General features: G+C 49.0%; 1 protein-coding gene across 1 annotated transcript in view; it reads right to left on the bottom strand.

Annotated features, from left to right (window-relative positions):
- Window positions 1-676: 676 nt before the first annotated feature.
- LOC136008154 (coiled-coil domain-containing protein 12-like) overlaps window positions 677-23,289 on the bottom strand; it is a 45,923-nt gene continuing 23,310 nt past the window's right edge. The window contains exons 2-7 of the mRNA XM_065666982.1: window positions 16,503-16,573; window positions 4,532-4,611; window positions 2,167-2,228; window positions 2,035-2,069; window positions 1,545-1,621; window positions 677-1,240 (exon numbers count right to left, since the gene is read on the bottom strand). Of these exons, the coding sequence (XP_065523054.1) occupies window positions 1,161-1,240; window positions 1,545-1,621; window positions 2,035-2,069; window positions 2,167-2,228; window positions 4,532-4,611; window positions 16,503-16,573 (405 nt within the window). The 3' untranslated portion in view covers window positions 677-1,160. The remainder of the gene's footprint in view (window positions 1,241-1,544; window positions 1,622-2,034; window positions 2,070-2,166; window positions 2,229-4,531; window positions 4,612-16,502; window positions 16,574-23,289) is intronic.

A 23,289-nucleotide genomic window follows, 5' to 3' on the forward strand; every position in this document is an offset into this window, starting at 1 on the left:
CTCAAAGTCCACTGCTGCTCATCCCAGGGAAGCGAAGGGGACAGGGACTAGCGAACAGTGGTCTGAAGTCCCCACAGACGTAAGAGAGATGAGGTGAGCTTTGCTGACAAGAAGCTCTCCATGACCCAGAAGTGTTCACTTGCAGCCCAGAAACCAACCGTGCCCTGGGCTGCATCACCAGCAGTGTGACCAGCAGGGTGAGGGAGGGGATTCTCCACTTCTCCTCTGCTCTGGTGAGACTCCCCTGCAGTCTTGCACCCAGCTCTGAGGCAACAACACAAGGGCATAGAGCTGTTGGGGTGAGTTCAGAGGCCACAAAGATGCTCCAAGGGCTGAAGCACCTTTGCTATGGAGACAGGCTGAGAGAGCTGGGCTTGTTCAGCCTGGAGAAGGCTCCCGGGACACCTTAGAGCAGCTTCCAGTGCCTGAAGGGGCCAACAGGACAGCTGGAGATGGACTTTTAACAAGGGCAGGTAGGGACAGAACAAGGGGGAATGGATTTAAACTGACAGAGGGGAGATTTAGATGGGCTAATATGAGGAAGTTCTCCCCTGTGAGGCTGGGGAGGCAGTGGTACAGGTTGGCCAAAGAAGCTGAGGCTGCTCCATCCCTGGAAGTGCTCAAGGATTCCATGAGCTGCCTCTACCCAGTCCTCTGCAGAACAAGTGACAACTCCTTCCCCTGTGGGACTGGTTTATTATTAAAAGATTTGTTAACAACAAACTTTGTCAATTACAAAATACATAGAAGTGGTGTATATACACAGACACACTGCACCACTGGGAGGGTCGGGAAACCTCAAAGAATAGAACAAATTGCAAATTAACATCAAGCAGCAATCGGGTCCCAAGCCACTTAGCCACTTCCAGCACATGTTGGGTCTGACCATGGATGCTCCCAAATACACACAGCCAGTTCTCTAGAGAAAACCACCTCTTTGTTCCCCACCTGGCAGTCACCACCAGCTCTTCCACAGAAAGAAGCACCTTAAAAAAGCATCTTTGTGCAGGAAGAAGAGAACCAGTCCTCTGGGAAATTGTCATGGCTCTGGCTCTCTAAGGGCTGGCGAGCAGCATGTCCCAACAAGGTGCCTCTACCTGAGGGCAACAGGATTGGAATTGCTGGCAGATCCCAAGCCCAAGGCTGCCTGATGAACCTCCTCAGTCAGAGTCACTTCCCTCCTGCTTTGCTGACCCGACAGCAGATGCCAGCTCCTCCTCCTGCCCTTTCAACCGCTCTCCTGCAAGTGAAAAACAGCAGTGGCTTAGTGATAAACTGGCTGTACTGGGGAACCTACATGGTGGAGGACATGAATCCCTGAGCCCACAGACCATCCCCCCAGCCATGCAAGCCAAGCGTGCATGCAGTCTTGGGGAAGCTAGCAGGACCAACAGCTTCCCAGACCCTTTTGGGAAGGCCACCAAGCTCTGCCAGTGCCTCCCTGGCCCAATAGCAAGACACCAAGCTCCCAGCAAGCATCATGTAATCCCTCTGGAACAAATGGTGACCCCCACGTACACCATCCCTCCGGCACCGTAACGCACTTATTAGCTCAGCGATGGCTCTCTGTGTCCTCTTCTCCAGCTTCTCCAGTTTCTTGGCTACATCTCGCTTCAAATCCCTGGAGAGGAGAGAGACAACGTCAGAACAAATCCTCACCCCAGGCAGATGTGAAATCAAGGGCTATATTACACCCTTCCCGCTGGAAGAGATACTTATTATCTCTCCTGTGAGCACCATGGAGCAGAGTGTGTTTCCCATCAGGACAACACACTGATGGGCAAACCACTCAATGCTCTAGCATTCCTTGTCACTGAGGCCACCATGGTGACAAGCATCCCAGAGGGATCAGCAGAGTCACCTGGTGGAAGCAGGAAAAGTGAAGACAGTCCCGTGCTTTGAATTTTCCTCAAAGCAGGGCTGGGTTTCCCATTTCTAGCAGTTTTAACCCAACCTGGACAACCTCGAGCTGATAATAACCCACCACTGATGCCAACAACCTTTTCCCCATAGCAGAGCTCTGCAGGCACTCACCAATCTGGTTTCCTGGGGGCCAGGTTTGCCAGATCCTAGGGAAGAGAAGACACCCACTGAGAGCTGCAGGCAAGGTTCAAGCCTGGACACAGATAGATGTACCTGGCACAGAATGGCTTGCAATATACGTACCACCTCATCGATGATGGGCTCTGGCTTGGCAGCCTCCAGCTGGTCCTTCACCTTGTCTTCCACTAGATGGGGGAACAAGACCAGCATTAGTGCAAGGCGCAACAGCAGGACACCAAGAGGACGAGGCACAGCAAAACCCACCAGAGCTCTGGACTTGGTTCACAAAAGCCAATTTGAACATCTTTGCCTTAAGAGCACGGCACACACAAGTGAGTACAAGCAGCATGTGTACTCCCACCACCCAAACCCTTTCAGAGACTCCCAAAAATTACCTGGAAATGATGCAAACCCAACAACCATTAAATGCCACAAACCAACAGCAGCAAGAAGTCGCCTGCTGGGTTCCAGCCCTCTTTCCATAAAACCTGCAGGGACCAGCTGCTCCGCAAGTGGCATTTGACTCACTGTGACTCATTTACAAGGCCACCACCTGAGACAACTTGGACAAATCAAGCTCCAGCCCAAACCATACATAAAGGTCTGCAGATACCAAGGATAATGGCAAAGCTTGCATGGCAAACAGCCCTCCATCCTTCAACACTGTGTCTGTGCAAGGAGGGGGTGTGGGGACCAGGGAGAGCACATCCCTGTGGTGGGAATCCTGGTCCAGTAAACGGATATGCCCAAGGCACGTTTAATATGAAATCACACCGAGCCCCAGCCCTTCTGTCCTTCTCCCTCCCACAAAGTGCCCAAGGGCAGACAGGTTGGATGCTCCAGACACAGGAACAGCAGCTCCAAAGAAGGGCTTCCTGAGAGGACGAGTTTTACTGGAAACAGCCAAAATTCCTGTTCCCAATTCCAAATGACACTCCAGGGAAGAATCAGGGGAAGTTTTAAACTTTTACAAAAGGACCAAGAAAGCAGAGTGTCAGCAGATCTCTGCCATGCTCCCACAGGCAGCCTTTTGATATAGGGCATTTTAAAAAAGATCTACTCCAGGAAGACTTCATATTTCAAGATCAAGGGAACTTCTACCCTTTGCTTCCCTCTCAAGAGCTGTGCTGAGGTTCAGTGCTAGGAAACAGCAGACTGAACACCCTGGACTCATGACTAATATTTGTTTAAAGATAACTCAAACAAAAAAAAGCCAGAGTCTCCTTTAGGACCCTCCAGCAAGAGCTCGGCTCCCCTGAGTGTCAACCCTTTGGTTTGGGGCTGGACCCCGTGTGCTCACACACCCACCCCACTTGTGCAACACAGGGTGTGAAGTCCTCATGGGTGAGAGGAAGATGAGGCAACATGGGCCGCAAGCATCACACTCACCCAGCAGCAGTGGGAAAGCTCTGGTACTCCCACCACGGCTGCTCAGACATGCCATCACCCTCCAGGGATGCAGACAGTCATCTCCTACAACCTAAACACCTCACACCAACAAGCTACCAACAGAATACATCCAGTGACTTTTGCACCTTTGGCTGAAGTGATCAGGAATACAGAGGTTTCCAAGCCACCTGGCTTTTGGAAAGGAAAGGTACAACCCATCCACTCTGCAGCATGCTGGCTGGATGCAAAGTTCCGTGCTGGTTTATTTTGTCCTCACAATGACAAGTGTTGCCTCATTCTCCCTGGGAACATGGCTGGTGTGGGAGACTGGTGAATGGGATGCAGATGGGATGTGCTGTTATAGAGAGCCCCATCATAGCAGTCAGTGAATCCCTGCAACGGGCTCTGCGTGGGGCAGGGGATTCTCCCCCTCTGCTCTCATGAGAGCCCCCCTGCAATCCTGCGTCCAGATCTGGGACTCCAATATAAGGACATGGAGCTGTTGGAGTGAGTCCAGAGGTGGTCACAGAGATGCTTGAAGGGCTGGAGCACCTCTGCTATGGAGACAGGCTGAGAGAGCTGGGCTTGTTCAGCCTGGAGAAGAGAAGGCTCCAGGGGGACCTTAGAGCAGCTTCCAGTGCCTAAAGGGGCTGATAAGAGTGCTGCAGAGGGGCATTTGACAAGGGCAGGTAGGGACAGGACAAGGGGGAATGGCTTTAAACTGACAGAGGGGAGACTGAGATGGGATCTGAGGCAGAAGTTCTTCCCTGTGAGGGTGGTGAGGCCCTGGCACAGGCTGCCCAGAGAAGCTGTGGCTGCCCCATCCCTGGCAGTGTTCAAGGCCAGGTTGGACACAGGGGCTTGGAGCAACCTGGTCTAGTGGAAGATGTCCCTGCCCATGGTAGGGGGCTGGAACTCGATGGTCTTTAAGGTCCCTTCCAACCCAAACCAGTCTGTGATTCTATGATCTGCCTTGCCTGAAAGACTCAAAAGAGAGTAAAGCACAGGGAGCCTCACCACAGGCACCAGCACCACCTCTGGCAACGCTTCTGCTGTTGTCCTTCCTTGTGTCACCTCCCATGCACACCCTAGCACCCACCTGAGGCCGGCTTGGCCGGGGGCATCTTCCTCTTCTTAAGCTCCTCATCTTCAGGATCGTAGTTTCGCAGTTTGAGCTCCCTGGGAAGGAAAAGGAAGAGCACAGAGCAGTGAGACACATACTTGCCACGCGAGACCATGGGCTCTCAATAGTGAGGGGCATATCTGCAATAGCAGCTGCAGGCAGTGGCCAGGAGTTGGCAGCAACCCATGCTTGTCAGAAAAGACAGGGTCATGACAGAGCTCAGCAGGATAAAGGTGATGTCTTGGCAAGCCAAGCAGAGGCTTGGACACAAGTGGTTTTGCAAAGCTCTGAACTTCAGCCCAGCTCCCTTCTAGATCTCAATCCAGTGACAGACTCAGTATGGGAACACCAGAGATCCACAACCAAGGGAAAAAACTATCCCAGGAAGGTACATAGGAAGGACAGGGAGAAAAGAGTATTTGGGGTACAAGGCGCTTACTCAGTCACCAGAGGCTTCTGCAGTACTACAAACACACGGTGCAAGTAAGGGGAGCAAATTCAGGTTCCTGAGCAAATGGGTGATGGAGCTGACACACACAGGGATGATGATACCCGAACCTCACAGAAGTCTGCCCAGAGAAGCTGTGGCTGCCCCATCCCTGGCAGTGCTCAAGGCCAGGCTGGATGGGGCTTGGAGCAGCCTGGTCTAGTGGAAGGTGCCCCTGCCTGTGGCAGGGGGTTAGGACTGGATGAGCTTTAAGGGTCCACTCTAGGATTTTATGATTCTACGTTCACCCATCCTTACACCTCCCTCCACAAGAGCTCAATGTCAGCAGTCAGTCCTCTCCACAGGGCACACGCCTCCCTGACACTCAGATGTTAATTCTCCCCCTATTCAAGTTCTTTCTATACTTCTCCCAAATAATTTAGGCCTCAAATGGACAACCATTAGACAGTCATGGGGGCTCCCAAGTCAATTCCTTCCTGAGGTCAAAACCTACAAGCTTCAAGCAGAGGTATTTCCACAACTAGAGCCCTGAGGATCCAGCTCACAGAACCCCATCCCACCTCCAGCTGCTTACACATGCCTACAACACGCCCTGCAGGTCAATGGATCTTAATAACAGTACACTAAGCCAACAGGGCAAATTAAGTAGATTAAATTCATTTAACATTGTCAATGAGCTCAATCAGTTTAAACAGAAACTGAGGCACTTGCTGCCCAGAAATGCTTCTGCCCCAGATATCAGCAAAGCCTTCAGCAGCGGTGAGGGCAGTTGTGTCGCTGCAGAGAAGGATGCAGAAAGCTCCAATGCAAACACAGCAGAAGGTGCTTTGATCAGGCAGGAAAATCAACTGTTTAATATTACCATTTTTCTCCCAGCAGACAGGTAATACCTGGGGCCATCTCCCTGCTAGAGTTTACTGATGGAGAAGCACATAAGATACAACCCAACCCAAGGGCTTATAGTCAAAGCAAAGAATGACTAAAGGTGAAGAAGTTACAGTCCAAGAAAGATGAGAAGAGGAAAGTCAGCAGCCAGATGGCCATGCATGTGTGGGAACCACAAAAATCAAACAACTTTGGTGGTTCCTGGAGCACAACAGGAAGGTCCTACCCTTCCCATGCCATGCCATGCCATCCCCTCTCCAGCAGCTGAATCTATTTGCAAAGAGTCCAACCCACACCATGGCTGGTGCCACAGTTGTGGTGGAAGGACACGGCTGGAGCTCAGCAAGATAAATGCAACCAGCAGACTGAAAAACAGAGCCCAGGCAGATTAGAAGACTTGCAGACACTTCTCATGTCATCAAGCCCAGGTCCCCTGAGCCTTTGCATCAATGCAACACTATGAAACAGGAACACCTTTCCCCAGCAGTGGGAGACAGGATGCTCAAAAGAAACACAGGAGAGATCAGCATGTAGCTACAATACCTTCCCCAGGCCAAGAGCACCACTACCTCATGAAGACAAGCTGCTGTGCAGAGTTTCACATGTATTTTTACACACACATGCCCTGGAAGGAGGGAATTATCAAATTACCCTGTACTGATCAGCATCAATCCCCAGCCAGAAAGGCAGCTCTTTTGAGGAAGGTTGATCTTGGAGGATCAAGCAATTACTTTCTTGCAGAAGGAGATGCCAACTCCAGGCACACAGGAATCACCGTTATTCTGTGATTTCAGAGACAATCTCCAATTAGCAGGATTCTGTTTCTAACCTGGGAAGCTGCAGGAGGAAGAGGAGCAGTTGCTTCATTCAGGAAGCAATGGGACACCAGGCTGTGATGTCTCACATCTGACCAAAGGCTGGCTCACACGTGCTGGAGGGGATTTATACGGCAAAGAGGCAGACCCTGCAGAACACAAACTTCAGCATCTCCCAGACATCCTGATCTCCTTAGCTTACTACATTTAGAACGATTTGCAGCTAAAAGGGAACCAATCCGAGACTCCCTAGGGTCAGACAACCCAAAACAAGAGAGTTTTGAGCCAAACAAGCTGTTCCCTTTGGTCCAGCAAAACCCTGCCATTACATCTTGACAAGCAATCTTTTAAAATCATTAGGTGTCCCTGTTCATGTCAGGGGGTTGGAACTAGGCCACCTTTAAGGTCCCTTCCAACCCAAACCATTCTGTGATTCTACACATGCAGTGGGAGCTGCGGCTGCTTGGCCACAGCCAAGCCAGCAGAGCTAAGAGGTCTTCTGTTTGCAGCAGAAGCTCCCAGTCCCACATTTCAAGGGACACACATGCTGGAGGCCTGGTTCCTGGTACAAGAAGGGAGACCAGCCCTTCATTACATTATTGCAGGGCTTTGGCATCACTTGAGGATCACACAAGGAAGAGGAACTGGGAGTTTAAAGCTGCTCCCTGACACTCTTCCCACTCAGAAAGCCCCACCTCGGCTTGCAAACAAAAGCCTTGCAGTCCAGCACTGCTCATGCTTGCTGGAGGTTCATCCACAAGATTAAAGAAAATAAAACCACAATGCACAACTTGGCAGGCTGTACCACAGATGGGGACAAGCAGTGGCACTGGCCCGGCAGAAGGGGAAGCAGCAGACGAGCGGTGGTGAAGAGGAGAAGGGCTGCAAAGCTGCACACAGCCCCCTCCGTGCCTGGCACCAGTGCTTTCAGCTCCTTATTCAACCCATGTGCTGGGTTTAAACTGCGAGCACTGGGAGAAAACAAACAAAAACCGATCCCTTTAATTAACTGGGTGAGGCGAGAGCAGCTCTTGCACCTGCCTCTGGTAATTCTCGGTGCCCAGTGATCCCACAGCAGCCTCCTTGGGGGGCTCAGGGACTTAACAGCAAGGTCACGCTCACATCATCTCCCCCTTCTGTGCACAGGAGGCTGTAAAAACAGAGATGAGGAGCAGGGAGGTGCTATCCCGAGTAACTTGAAAGCAGGCAAGGGTTAACTATACATATATATATTTATATTTAGAAGTTGCTGATCTTCTGCAGAGGTGGGTTAAATAAAGTTCAGGTACCAGCGGTTCCTCTAGTGCTGCATTCCAAGAAGACAGCTGGTGCACTTCACAACTGATGAATTACCCGAGTTCCCATGAAAACAAAAATAACACCAGAATTAACATCAGGCTCTGCGGCAGAACGGGAACATAGGAGCCAGGTTAGGGAGCACAGCTCCTGGGGATGGAGGGTACATCACGGTGAAGCACCAGCACTAACATGCTCAGAGGGAAGGGCTGAGCACCCAGAGAAGAGCTGGGTTTGATCCATTTGGCTCTAGGTTGAAATCGAGTTCATGCATGGTCAACTACCAGATTTTAACACCATCTCCTTGTAAGTGATGGAGGATGTGCCCAACCCAGATGATCTCCTATTCCTTGAGCACCTTGTGGAGTGTTTTCCAGACCACTGCAGCCCAAACAAGGCAGGACAGTTAGCAATGGAGATGGTTATACCATTACAACTGGTGGTGAGGGCAGGTCTGTGCTAGAAGCTCCTAGGACCACATGAGGATTTGGGCAGCTGCAGCAATTACAGAGGGACGCTATGGACACAGCCTTCCAGCATCTCCTAAAGACCTGTCACGAGTGGCATGCTCCCTGTTTTGTGTCAGGAATTCCTCAAATCCAATTTCCACTCAGGCCTGGAGCTCCTTGCTGAGGAAGAAGAGGAGACCTTAAGTTTTCTTTGAAGCAGGCAGGTTGGAAACAGCATGGCATGCAGGGTATGCACAGAATGCAAACAGCTATCTCAATGCAAAACACAGGACACTTAAAAGCTTCCTGACAGGTTGTTTTTTGCTTTACTCCTCCAGCCCCAAGGGCTTTATGGAACAAACAGTTTCCCCAATTGATGAATGGATCTTTTTAAGACTTCCGGTGAAGAGCCCCCATACTGATGTCCTTGCATCAGGAGCACGGGGAATGCGTTTGCCAAGAAACCCTGTAACAGCAATTTCTTAGGTGTCATAGCATCCTCACTTCCACAGTTATTATCAGAAAACAATCACTAGGAGCTGCACTGACTAGACTGCTTGAAGGGCACCTTCCTGGTCTTACCTCTCTGAGGGTAAGGCTAGAGGCCGAGGAAAGCTGGCTAGGACATCTCAGTACAGTTTACGTAGTGCTTCTGGAGGTAAAAGATGCAAGTGGACCTCAGCAGGACAGGTACTAGCAGAAGGCAAGAGTCCAACAGCATCTGTAGACCCTGCTTACTCTGCCCAGGATCAGAGGTGAGTGCCCTCCACGGCTCAAGCCCTTCCCATCACGCTGCTTAAATGTCTTTTGTGCTCGTCAGTGTCAGCTCTAGGCACCTGATGAAGCTAGGGGAAAAAGACACTTCCCCTGCTGCATCACCAAAATTAAGTGGTTTCAAACACCCAGGCTCATAGAGTGCTATTTCTGAAGTGCCCTTCCATTCTTTGGAAGCAGTTTAGGGAAGACTAAACTGGGTGCTCGCAAACCTGTCTTAGCAACTTCAGGCAACTTCTCTTTCAAAATCCTGGAGAAATACCATCTGGTAGGAGAATTTCCTGCCCTTTGATCTTCTCAAGCTGCTCCAGAGCCCCCATATTCAGAGCCTTCCATTTTTGTGACCACTATTCCAACTTGCTTGGAACCAAACGTCCTGAGCAACCATTTCCACATTGTTCTTTAAAGAGGAACCAGCACAAGAATTTCATTTTATTTCTCTGCATCTCCAGAATTCACTGACTCCTGGGGGTCCTGGGAAGCCACACTCAAACATGTAAAGGAGTTACTGCTACAGAAGATACGGCAAAGTGCCCAAATCCCTGAAGGAGTAGTGGTTTGGTGGACCCTTCTCTGCTCCACCACGTGCTCCGTGAGCGCAAGAAGGTTTGAAGGAGCAGGGACAAGGCAGCCCGACAACCAAGAACAGCAAAGCAGGAGACTCCTGCAGCAGCCCAGGAGGTTTGGGACTCAAGCCGGAGGGAGCCCACATTAGACTCTGGCCAAGCTACTGAAGAACCTGAAAGGAGCAGGGATGCTGAGATACCTGAAGACCATGAAGCGAAGATGTCCCTTGGGGCAGCACTCAGATGCTCTTCAGCAGCAGCACACTTCTCCTCAAAATGCCTCTTCCCTCTTCTGCTTCCAATTGCAAACCAAATAGCAGACATCACTTTCAAGCTTCTTCTACAGGTCCCCTAATATTTTTTTTCTGGGAAAATTCACTGTATGGCGAGTTCAACTGAGTGACAAACATAAACTCTCTCGTACCATCTTTAGATTCCATGGAAAGAATGAGATTAAGAGCATTTGGACAGAGATTCCAGGCTTGGATTCTTGGCTTATTCTCTTTGCTCCCTTCAGTCACACCCTCCCTGACCTGCTGCAATTCTCTGCAAAGTCACCTAGTATATAGTGGGTGCTGCATGATCACCAATGGGTACCGATGGAACTCTACAGCACCATCACCCTTCAAGGCCACTGCAAGACTTGCTATACAACACCCATCACTCCTGGCACAAACTTAATTTAATAGAATCACAGAATGGGTTGGGTTGGAAGGGACCTTAAAGCCCATCCAGTTCCAACCCCCTGCCACGGCCAGGGACACCTTCCACCAGACCAGGTTGCTCCAAGCCGCTGTGTCCAACCTGGTCTTGAACACTGCCAGGGATGGGGCAGCCACAGCTTCTTTGGGCACCCTGTGCCAGGGCCTCACCACCCTCACAGGGAAGAACGTCTGCCTCAGATCCCATCTCAATCTCCCCTCTGTCAGTTTAAAGCCATTCCCCATTGTCCTGTCCCTACCTGCCCCTGCAGAAAGTCCCTCTCCAGACTTTTTGTCAGTCCCCTTAAGGTATTTCACAACCTCCTTTTTTTTTTCTTACACTTTGCTTTCCTACCAGCTGGTCCCCTTGCAGGCAGCTTTGACATCTGGCTGCACCACCTCCTGCCACAAGCTTCCTGGAGGCTCCCATACAGGCAGGCTGGCTTGAGAGCAAGGTCCGTCCATCTCCAGGGTGCCTTGTTGTGTAGAGTGACTTTTCAGCAGCCAAGACAGACACCAAGACAGCTGCATCTGCTACTACTTGGAAACCAACTAATTGCTTTCACGTCCAAACACACACCATGTTACCACATTAGTCAAGGCTCAACTCACACCCACTCTTGCAGTAAAATGGGGTCCTCTCTAACACCAAGGTCCAGAACTGTTGTTTGATCAAGAGGACAAAGTTACTGCTTTCCTTCCTGGATTCCTCACCCAAGGCAGAAAAGGAGCAAGCAACAAGCAGAGGCAGAGACCCATCAGGACGCACCCTCCCAGGAGCAATCTCTTCTCACTGGGAGAGGGCTGCTCCTGCTCAAATAGCTGAGCATGTCAGAGCACATCCTCCTCCCCAAGCTGCCAAAAGGCACTCGAGGAATGCCAAAGAAACAAAGGCCTGTATTAACACCATGAGCCCCAGAAACTTGCCGAGGCAGCTGGTTTCTCAGGACGCGCTTCTTGGGGGAGCAAGGATGGGGAGAGAAATATCCCTGAGTGCTGCTGCAAGGGAAGCTCTTCAGGCGCAGGCAGGTGCCACAAGGCTGTCAGGCCTCCTATGCTGCTTTTCCAGGCAGCTGAGCACATTCAAAGCAGACACAAACAACTTGTGCCTGCTTTACAACCAGTAAATACAATCAGGACAAAACCCATACTTGATCTGCAGCACAGGACCCAGGCTGGCGACACAGCACCAGGATCTGGCTGTAGGATGAGAGGAAATGGCCTCAAGTTGTGCCAGGGGAGGTTTAGATTGGATATAAGGAAAATTCCTTCACTGAAAGGCTTGTCAAGCATTGGAACAGGCTGCCCAGAGAGGTGGTGGAATCACCATCCTCAGAGGAATCTAAAAGACGTGTAGATGTGGCACTTGGGAACATGGTTTAGTGGTGTCTGGTTTGCAGTGTCTGGTTAATGGTTGGACTCAATGATCTTGAAGATCTTTTCCAACCTAAACAATTCTATGATTCTATATGCAAACTGCCTGCAGCACCCAGCTATGCTCCTTCACATGCTGGCACAAGAGCATACTTTGCTGATGCTCTTACAGGGTTTCTACTACTGAAGAAGAGTGGACTGCTGGAAAGATGCTGGGAACTGAGAGCCAGTTGTTGGATGGGAAGGACCAAGGTTTCACCCTTTGGGTGCTCACACTTGCACCCTGCTGTTGGGGAACAGGCAGAGGGACACCCAACCTGTCCAAGGCAAAGCCAGAATCAGCAGGCACCCATCGAACACAGCAACAGCCTTGGTTAGGAGAGTGCAGCCAGGCTTTGGACCAGCTGAAGCTCCATGGGGCTTCCCCTGCAAAAGCAAATCATGTTCTGGATATCTCCCCCAGTTACAGATACAGCTGTAATGAGAGTGAAGGTCCACAGCATCCTTACATCCTTAACTGCTCTGGAAGAGGGCTCTGCGCTGCATCAAAATGTGGACAAGCACCTTCAGGATGGAGCTAAGATCCTGCCAGCTCCCGTGTCTCTCCAGCCAAGTGAATTCAGCCGTCTAAACTCCTGTCCTCCCTTCTCCAGCACTGAGCAAAAGATACAATGCTACACAGCCTTGCCCATGCCCACCTCCTCCTCTATGGGCCAAGCACTTCCTCAGCAAAGGGAACATGGTCCAGATGGTCCCTGGAGATGCAGAGTGGGGATGGAGCCTGACACACTGCCGTGTCCATCAGGACACACCACTAGCAGTAATAGGTTCAGCTGTCCATGCAGATGTTGATCAGATATGCCACATGTACCAAACCCAGCCTACCTGCCAACACTGATGTCTCCCGTATTTGATTTCATTCTATTTATTATTGTTAAACTCTTCATTAAGCTCTCCACGCTCCAGGATGTGAGGAACCACGTCCACACAGCAGTTATCCCTGCCACTGCCTTGGCCATCCTGCCAAGCTAAAGCAAACACTGAGGAGACTCGCCACTGTAGTTTCTTTTGTGCAGAGAAAATAAAGTGGGTTTGACCTGCCCCGTGACATTCTTCCCACGAGAGGGGAGAGATCTCGTTTCCCAACCCGGCCTCCCCCAGCTCCTCCCAGAAATTCATCTCTGCAAGCAGCACAGCACAGAGCTGTCATTTTACAGGATGACTAAGTGTCGAAACACCGGCAGCTGGTTAGCAGCAGCTCACTGAAGCTTCATTTCTAGTTAAGTTGAAGAGTTGAAGATTGTTACCTCCCCCCAACCTCCGGCCTTCCTCTCCAAGCCCTACCTTGGATTTTTATTGAAGCTTCTAACATCCCTGACGAGCTCTGCTTGCAGAACTACAGCCCAACGCCTCTTTGCTCCCCGTGGGGCAGCAATGCCAGCCTCCAGCCAGCCTTGGCTTTACGCAGAGCTCGCCTTGCCGATTCCCATGTCCCAGACTGCTTTTCCCTGCGGGAATGGGGCGGAAGGGCCGAAGTCCACCCACACCCTGTTCCTTACAAAGGCAGATCGCAGGCTGCGCCGCAGCAGAAGGTGTTTCCTGGTCAAGGGGCTAAAGCAAAACTGGTTACAAAAACATAAATAACCCCAGCCCTTCACAATTACAAAGATACAAACTCCCCCGAGAGCTCAGATCAGAGATAGCCCGAGCTGAAACTGCTGGGAGGTTTTCGCAAGGGGCTTCGTCAGCACTTGTTCCTGTGGTGGTGGCTTGCAGCAAAAGATAAAAACAAGGAAGAAAAAAAAAAGAAAAGGAAAAAGGGGGTGAGGGGGATGGGGATATTTGAGTCAATCAGAAAACAAAACAAAACAGGAAGCTGCTGCCAAAAAGCCTGTCGCCCCATAGGCAGAGGAAAGTATTAGTCAAGGCAGCACCCAGCAGTTCTGTCCTTTGTATAGGGAATAAAGGATGGTCTCAGGCCGGTGCAGAAGGTGCAGCTGCAGGGAGGCAAGAGGAACCGGCCTGCAGCAAAAGCCCCAGGCTGCTGTTTGCTTCTCAGGGCAGGCAGTGCACCTAAACCCTGCACACAGGCCACGGGATTATTTACTGAACCACCACATTTCCCCTCCCCACATGGTGCTCGTGGTGGTTTTCAGCTTGAGAAAGCAGCACAGCTATTGAGGTGCTTGTTTAGGTGCAAGTGGTTTGCAGGGAAGGCAGATTTCATTTACCAGGACCCCTCCTTTCCCAAATTCGGGGTAAATGCCAGCAGATTATCCCTGCTCACCTTCTGCCACCAGCAAACAGGGCATTAGTGCAAAGCAGTTCCCTTTTTCAAAGGGCTCAGAAAGTTCATATACACTATTGGGAAATAAAAATATTATCAGCTCACCAGCTTTCTAAGATCTTAACACAGATCCAATTCCGGCAACAGAGAAAGGACATGCAACAAGTAAAGCAAAAGCTAAGAATCATCTCAGCCAAATTTGTGATTCAAACATTTCCTGCAGAGCAGATCTTGCTCTAATTTGCCTTGCAAAGTTACACTTGGATCCCAACAGAACATGCTGTAGTTGGATAGATGGACAAAGAGATAGAGACTCCTGCAGGAAAATCAACCTGGAAAGCAGAATTTCACCCCAAAAGCTGCCTCCCAAAGGCACCACTCCCACATACTTTGGGAGAAGCCTTGGCCCATACCTGTGGGGAGTTTCGTGCATTAGTACAGAGCTGGCTGGAGATGGGAGCTCCTACTCAACACCTCTCCTCCTTACATTCCACCTTGGTGAAGTTTCAAGGGCATCACCCTCAGGCAGGGGAAGGCTTTTTACTGAACCTGCCATAAGATGAGAGCTCACAAACAAGCGCTCGTGGAAAAAGTGATTTACCAACTTGACAGCAGTGACCCTGAAGATTCAGCAAGAAACCACATCAGCTCTGATACACTCCAATAGTAGATAAAAAGTATCAATCCCCAGCCTGGAAGTCAGTCACAGTAGAAAAGCAGATTATTTTCAGAGATCCAGAGAACCAATTCATAATTTCAGTTTCAGAGCAGCAATGCATTGCTGTTAGCCTAATGATGCCAGCTTATACAGTGGTAAAGACAGCCCAGGCCTGACGCATCTTGCCAGTGGGCCACCACAAGCTGCATCACCTCACCACACAGTGTATCAAGTGGCAGGGCTGGAAAGCAAGAGCTGTTTATTCATTATTCATCATTTCCATGATCTCTACCTCCTGTTTCAGCTTCAGCCCAGACCTCATGCCTCTTCTGGCACAAAACCAAAACCTACGAACCAATTTTGGTCTCAGTGATGGCTCTCAAGAAGCACTCCCAGCACCAAATCCACGTGGACTGTTATAAAGAAAGGATGTATTTTCTGCCAGGAGATACCATATAATCCTAGAATGGTCAGGGTGGGAAGGGACCTCAAAGTTCATCCAGTTCCAACCCCCTGCCACGGGCAAGGACACCTTCCACTAGACCAGGTTGCTCCAAGCCCCATCCAACCTGGCCTTGAACACTGCCAGGGATGGGGCAACCACAGCTTCTCTGCGCACCCTGTGCCAGGGCCTCACCACCCCAACAGGGAAGAACTTCTTCCTAATGTCTCATGTCAGTCTCCCCTCTGTCAGTTTAAAGCCATTCCCCCTTGTCCTGTCCCTACCCAACCTTGTCAAAAGCCCCTCTCCAGCTTTCTTGTTGGCCCCTTTAGGCACTGGAAGCTGCTCCAAGGTGTCCCCAGAGCCTTCTCTTCTCCAGGCTGAACAAGCCCAGCTCTCTCAGCCTGTCTCCATAGGAGAAGCGTTCCAGCCCCTGGAGCGTTTTTGTGGCCTCCTCTGGACTCACTGCAACACCTCCACGTCCTTCTTATGCTGGTGGCCCTACAGCTAGAAGCAGGCCTGCAAGGGGAATCTCATGAGAGCGGAGCAGAGGGGGAGAACCTCCTCCCTCAGCCTGTTGGCCACTATCCTTTTTATGCAGTTATTCCCCAGAAGCAGCAAGAGTTTTGTACTGCTTTCTCACATGTGCTCATCCACAGCATCATCTCCACAGCACACCTCCCACAGAGGAGGTTTCTAGCAGTAAAATGATGAGAAAAGGTCATGTCCCACATCTTCAAACCAAACTTTACCCCTCATCATCTCCAAAGGAGACTTGACAGCGTTTTTACTGGCAGGAAACCAAGTGCACAGTCAGCTGGCCCTGCCAGGAGCCACACTGCGCCTCGGTTAGTTTTGTGTTCACGTTTTCCGGTGACAAGACAGAACAGCGGTGGGCAACAGTTAAGCAGCCACGTGTACCCTATGGGCTGCTGTTCATGGAAAATAATAACCTCCACATTTAAATGAGCACACATGCAGGGGACAGGGGTACAGCAATGGCTGGCACATTCACCTCTGATGGTGAAGGGCACCTTCTCTTGCTACCCTCAAGAACCCTGTAGGTCAGCCACAGGCTCTTCCCCTTTATGCCCCCATTTCAGATCATTTCCATGATCATGAGATCAAGCTGACACTTAAGAACAAAACTAAATCACGTGTTAGAAGCCAAGGAAAGATCCTAATTAGCCAACGACAGCAGTGCCTGAACGACACATACAAGAGAGACAAGAGGGAATAAATAAATAATTACTTGTGCTTGACGGTCTCCTCTTCTTCATCTTCTCTGGGACGCTTGTTCTCACATTCACCGCTGTCCTTATTCTGAAAGAAGAAGTTGATCTGTTAGGCCCTGTCCTCTCTACAAATGATGGAAAGCGAACAGCAGCCCCAAAACCCTCCCGCAGGGCGCAAGGCAAACAGCAAGTTGTGCTTTGAAATTACTTTTCAGTTACGACACCTTTAAAATTAAGCCTGTTTTCCTTTTTCTCCCTTTAGTATTCTGCCTGTACAGAGAGCACGATAAACAAAGATAAGAACCGGCAGCATGGCAAATTTCATTTTCCTCTCAGAGGCAATCACGCCGCTCAGTGCTGAGACCCCCTCATTACCGGTAACTGCATCAATTCAGAGAGCGAACAGCAAGTTGCAATCAATAACAAGGTTCAGAAACCTCATCCCGTGTCTGAATTATCACCTCACATTAGGAGGTCGGGGCACTGAGCAAAACAGAGGACTGCTGGCAGCTAAGACACCTTACTATGTCATTGTGGCAGGGACCTGAAGTTAAACCCCGCATTTCTGGATCCAGAAGAAAGGATGGATATTATTGCATTGGTTAAAGGGAGGACAGAAGAGATAATACAAGTTGAGGAAGTGAGCAAGTCCATGTCCGGCTGGCTGGCAACGCAGCCCATCACCTGCAAAAGCACATTATCAGGAGGCTTCACACAGGTCCCTTTTTTTCGCCTAAGTAATCATTTTGGACATTTTAACAGGTTGCAAAACAAGGCAGCAGTAATTAAACAGCGACCAGCACAACAAAAGGTCTGATTTCAGCTTTAGAGACACTGTGCGGTAACACAAATCAAATTTCTCTTTAACACAGTGCTACAGTATTGTAAAAAGGCTCATTTTGCATCACCCAGACACTGGTACTAATGCCTTACTAGTCAAGTTACCAATTACATCCATTATCCAAACAGGCACAGATATCAAACATTAACAATAATGAGCTGGAAAGGGGGTTATTTGGTTTTCACACTGATCAAGTACTTTCATCCAGATGCTGAACAAAGTATACTCCACAGCAAACACATATGCCCTTATTTTGAAGTGTATATCGCTATAGCAAATGCAATGAATGAACAACTTCCCTGGAAAGTGTTGCTTTTCTGACTTGCCAGTCACAGAATCATAGCATCACAGAACAGCCTGGGTTGGAAGAGACCTTAAAGCTCATCCATTTCCAACCCCCTGCCACAGGCAGGGACACCTTCCACTAGACCAAGGCTGCTTCAAGCCCCATCCAACCTGGCCTTGAACACTGCCAGGGATGGGGCAGCCACAGCTTCTTGGGGCAACTCACAAATAAGAAGCAAAATGTGGCAGCTCTAGCAGGCAGCAGATGAAGTCTTTATTTTCTTGAACACGACCACTTCCAGGAGAAGTATTACCCAATTTAACAGGTAATAAATACACAGCATTTGTAGTGTCTGGCTACGATTCACGTCATCACAAATGCATGGGGGCTGTGGCATCAGTATTCATCTACCTTTCAACAGGAACAGCTCAGACACCACAGAAACTGTTTTCAAGAAACATCCTTCCATCGCACTGCAAAGGTTACTGGTGCTTTGCACCCAGTTCAGAGAGATGAAGCCCTGTAGGTCAGTCTGTTCAAAGTCTTTTTTCAACCCTGAAATACCTCCACATCTTGCTTTGAAAAATTGGGTTTGACTAGAACACAACCAAGATCACTTTCAGATCTGAAATGACTTTGATTAGTTACTTGTTGTTTCAAAAGCTTCACTGGGGATTTCAGATAACTAACGCCAACTTCAGGATACCAAGTTTATTTGCAGCTAAACTTATTCCTAACCTCTGAAAGGACCAGAATGGTTTCTCTAGTGAACAGCTTGCTTACCACATGTATCTTGACTACACGAACTTTAAAAGTCTATTCTGCGACCTGGGTTAAAAATTAGATTACATGCAAACAGGGAGGCGATCCAGGAAATAGTTCTGTTTCAGGCTCATCAGTGACTGGAGTTGTTCAGGTTCAGCTCCTGATCAAAGGGCAATAAAAACGGTCCTGTCTTTTCAAAAAGAGAATAAAAGATAAACATCATTCCTAAACCAAATATTCAGTACAGTTTTAACTCCCTGTTTGCAATTTTAGTTTTAAACTCCGTATTAACCTTGTGATACTTGCACAGACATTTTTGTTCAATGAAGACCATGAGCTTGGCTGGGGAAGAGCACACACAGCCTGCTATAACTTTCTGGTGTGAGCTTAGCACTGGGTAATATTTAGACACCCTTCAGTCCACACATTATTCAAAGCTGTGGGAAGTACCTTCTTGCACTCAAAAGTCCCTTCTCATTCCTTTCATATCTTCCTACTTTTAATGCAAGCACGTACAGCCTGCATTCCCCTCATTCTTGCTAGAGTTTTACCCAGGAGGGTGATAAGCAGGGTCAGAAATCCTAAAGAGATATTTAGCAAAAATATTCACATCCAGCCATGGATGTTCTTTACACTGCAAGCCTCAAAATCCTTCTTTTCCCCATATGCTGAAGTAATTTGATACTGAAATCCTACCACTCTTCTAGAGCTTGCCTAAAATCCCAAATTCCAGTTTATTTCCCTTTACGATTCAAACGTTTTCTGAAGTCTTGACCATACCCCTAGAAAAACTGAGCACACCACCAGCAAACGCAACTTCATGCAATAAGACCCATAGTGACATCAACCATGGACTTTTTCTCTGCTACAGCTCTCCTTGTAGTACCTTACATGGTGCAGAGCAGGCGTGCTGCCCTTCAGCAACATGAGGATGGGTGACAGAGTCTCCCTGGGGATGTCCAGAGCTGGAAAGAACATGATATGGTCCATCCTACACTTCAGCAGCAGAGAACGCAGGATAATGAGAATTGCAGTACCTGCAGTCCTGTTCCCAGCTCTGTGGCCTCCAACATAAGAAGGATGTGCAAATGCTGGAGAGAGCTCAGACAAGACCACCAGACGTAGTGGAAGATGTCCCTGCCCATGGCAGCGGGTTGGAACAGCATCAGCTTTAAGTCTCCTGCCAGCCCAAACCATTCCATGATTCTATGCTGTACAGTTCAAAGAGACAGTGTAACTCAGGCTGCTCATCACCAACACAAATGCCCTCTAAATTATATACCCTGCCATCACCTGCTACTAGTCAGGACCCACCAGGTAGATCAGTGTGCGAGTACAACACCAGAAGAGTTTTTTAATGGATGTCTGCCGTCAGGCATCCCAGCAAGTGAAATTAACGCTGGTTCCCTGTTTGCAAATGGTCTGCAAGCAAGATTTCAGTTTTGTGAGCAGCGTGACAAAAATCCCCAGCCGCTTGGGCACAGACAACACATGCTGAGGAGACCATAAACCTCCAGCAGCATTGGGAACACCTGCAGCTCTGCAGAGTTCATCATCAAATCTACAAAAAATGGGGTTCTAAAGCAGTATTTAATGGATGCAACAGAGGAGGAGTACAGCTCCTCTTCTGATTGCCGAGCTTTTTGCTTGCATTTCCAGCCATGCTGCACTGCCTTCCCCCTGCACACACTCCCTGCCCACAGCTTACCACGAGGGTTTCCTGTGCTGCCTTCAAGCACTTTAACTCACGTGAGCTGAATAAAGGCAAAGTTTTAAGACAACAGTGGCCTACTGGCGATACTGCGGGAGGGAGCAGTCATGGGTTTCTAAATATACATACAAATTACAGCTCGTTCAAAATACTTCGATGCTTTTATGCTGGTGCAGACAGCAAGCGGGGAGCAAAGCCAGCAGCACCCAGACAGACAGGCTTTGGAGAAGACCCCTCCTCTGCTTTCCACGCTTCCTCATCCAAAATGCTGAGGTTTCTCACTGTGTAAGAAAGCTGAATTTCCAACTAGTCCAGCAGAGAGAGGCAACTGAAATTGTCTGCACCCTTCGAGACTGTGCACAAGGACAGTAGGAGACAGAAAGGACTCACTTAATGGTCACAGCAGCTTGGTCCGGATTTCCCCTTCAACAGAGATCATTCATGCACCACATCATCTGGCAATGCCCATAGCTTTGGCTAGCAATAGAAAAGGTTTAGAGCTGCAAGCTTCACCTCCATGCCCTGCACTCTCCAGGTGTATACACTCAGAGCATACTCTGAAATTATATTTAAAGCTAACACCTTAGGCTGAACAAATACAGCTGCGTTCTTAAGGGAATACCTATCAGAAACCCCTGAGGCATCAACAAAGAGCTGGGGCAGAGCTGAAATACCATATAACGCTACCATCCTCATATGCAGACAGAGCATCAGTCGCAGAAGGACTGTGTATGAGCTCAGCCACTTCGGTGCAAAGGCAGCCAGAGCAGCCAACACCGCTATAAATTAACACTGTAAATTAACCAGGCTAAGATATGAAGCATCCTTGCTTACAGGAACTCGCCTGAGCATAGCTGAGAGATGGTGGTACTCAGAGAGCCACTGATAGCTGCAGGGAAAAGAGGGAAATCACGTTTGTTTGATAATTCTGCTTAGCGCAGAGGTGGATGATTAACTGCCCTTGCAGAGAGAAGCAACAGGGGTTTGCAACCAACACCTCCTTCCTCCTGTGCACAACCAGCCATGCAGGCAACAGCTGAACCAACGAGGAACAGCTTCCCTCTCCAGCCACTCCTGTAGGTGCAGAACCTGAAACCACATGCAAGATACGTCTGTGGGGAGGACGCTGTGCCTCCTCACGAGCAAGGGACTGTAGAAAAGCAGATCCCATTACCCTGATCATTTATTGATACGGAGACAGCCTCTCAAACAGACAACTTAACTTACAGCCCCTTGTTTTCCTGCTGCCCCATCCCTCTCCTCTACCCTCTCTGCCCATCCAGAATTTATCCTCGTGCTTTTGACACAGCAGTAATGCCCTGTGGTTCTCCACTTCGCTTTGATTTTTCACCTTAAGATTTGTCCCTTCATCATCAAGTATTCCTGTTCAACGGTTGTGTCACAACTTTCATTTCTTAACTCAGGAAAGGACGTATTCCTCCCCAAAACAGCACTTGCCCTAATTACTGATCCCTCCTTCAAATGTTTTAATGTGTTTCCCTTTGCTTGCTGGTGGTCTCTTCCCACAGCTGCACAGCAGCAATTCAACTCTCACTACTTTTCAGTTCAACTTAATTTTATCACCTTTCAAGCCTTAATGCCACAAAGGGAACTGAAAATAACCCCTCTACCGTTCCACTCTCGCTCTAGTGATTCCTCTTTCCAAGGCACCCTGTGGCAAGGTGTTTATTATTCGCTGTAAGTCAGAAGACCAGAGACACATGCACAAGTCTACAAATCTGCCTACAAACAAAGTCATTCCCATCCTTTAGTCTCTGGAAGGAGACACTCCAAAGATAATCTCCCAACATTAAAAAGCTTGCTGGCTTGCAGTCTCCTACCTGTTTTAATTTGCAGACGTTGCAGCTGGCAACCTTGGCTTGCAACTACCAACCTGAAGAGTTTTGCTCCATGGACTCCCACTCTTCACAAAGTCTGAGATGAAAAAGAGTCTAATTTGCTGCCTCTTCAAGGTGTAAATCCAAGCAGATTTGCATCATGTTGTTCAAAGAAGGGTGTCTGTTGCCTCTTTGCAACAACTGCAAGACCCATAGCAGGCTTTATATCGGATCAGTGAAGGCCTTCTGCTCCTAGTTGAACACATACGAGGAACTGGATGATACATGTATGGTTCAGAACCTGGGTCCTGCAAACCTGGGTTGCAAACCGCAGTATTTGCCCAGCATTAACAGCGTTAGTTTGCTTCCGTTTTAGCCAGCAGCAGGCAGAGAAAAGAACATATCCCACAGCTCAGCATTCAGAGATGGACAATGACAGCTTAGCAAAAACACTTTGTAAGCACGGCCGAGTGTTTATACATAGCAGAAGGCAGCAAAGAGGAAGGTTTATGGGTCATCATTAGGGAGATGAGTCCATGCCCTGTCACCACCCACAACCCACAGTCCTGCCAGGCAGAAGTTTCATTTGCCTGATGAACAACTGGATTTTATCAAGTTCCCATTGCAAAATATCAGGTTCCTCCAGCATTTTGGGGAAAGCACCGTATTTCGTGTTCTACCACTTCCCAGTCTTCAGGCAGGTCGTATCATATAGCAGGAGGTAAGCCTTGATCATCAACAGAGAGGAATGTGGGCACAGAAACCATCTCTATCATGTCTCTCAGCATACAGCCAAACTTTGCATATGAAATTACAAAACATGAGATGCATTTTACCAGCAGTAAAGCAAACTCTCCTACCCATCACGTGCTTCCCTGCATGTGGAGCAGGTCTTCACTACCTGCGAGAAGAATCTGCTCTGGGGAATGAGACTTTTTGAGGAATATGAAACTTTCCCAGGGCATCAGCACATTATCACGATTCTTTTCTTGCTGGTAGGAGCCTACCCAGCTATTTGGTGCCTTCCATTGTAATAACAAGGGATGCAGCTCACTTTGCATCACATTCAAAGATCTAAAAAGCCAAAAGATACGTTTAAGTCACCTCATCTGACTTGCAGCGCCTCTGATCTGGGAAGTACTCCAAGCTCAGGAGGGATGCACCCCAACAAAGGCAAGAATGCCAGGAGGCCTGCATGGATGAACAAGGAGCTTCTGGACAAACTCCAACACGAAAGGGAAGCCTAGAGACAGTAGGACAGGTAGTAGGAAAGGAATATGAAGAAATTGTCCAAGCAGTCAGGGATCAGATTAGGAAATCTAAAGCCCTGGCAGAATTAAATCTGGCTAGGCACATCAAGGGC

Source organism: Lathamus discolor, chromosome 2, assembly GCF_037157495.1.
Source record: "Lathamus discolor isolate bLatDis1 chromosome 2, bLatDis1.hap1, whole genome shotgun sequence".
Lineage (NCBI taxonomy): Eukaryota > Metazoa > Chordata > Aves > Psittaciformes > Psittacidae > Lathamus > Lathamus discolor.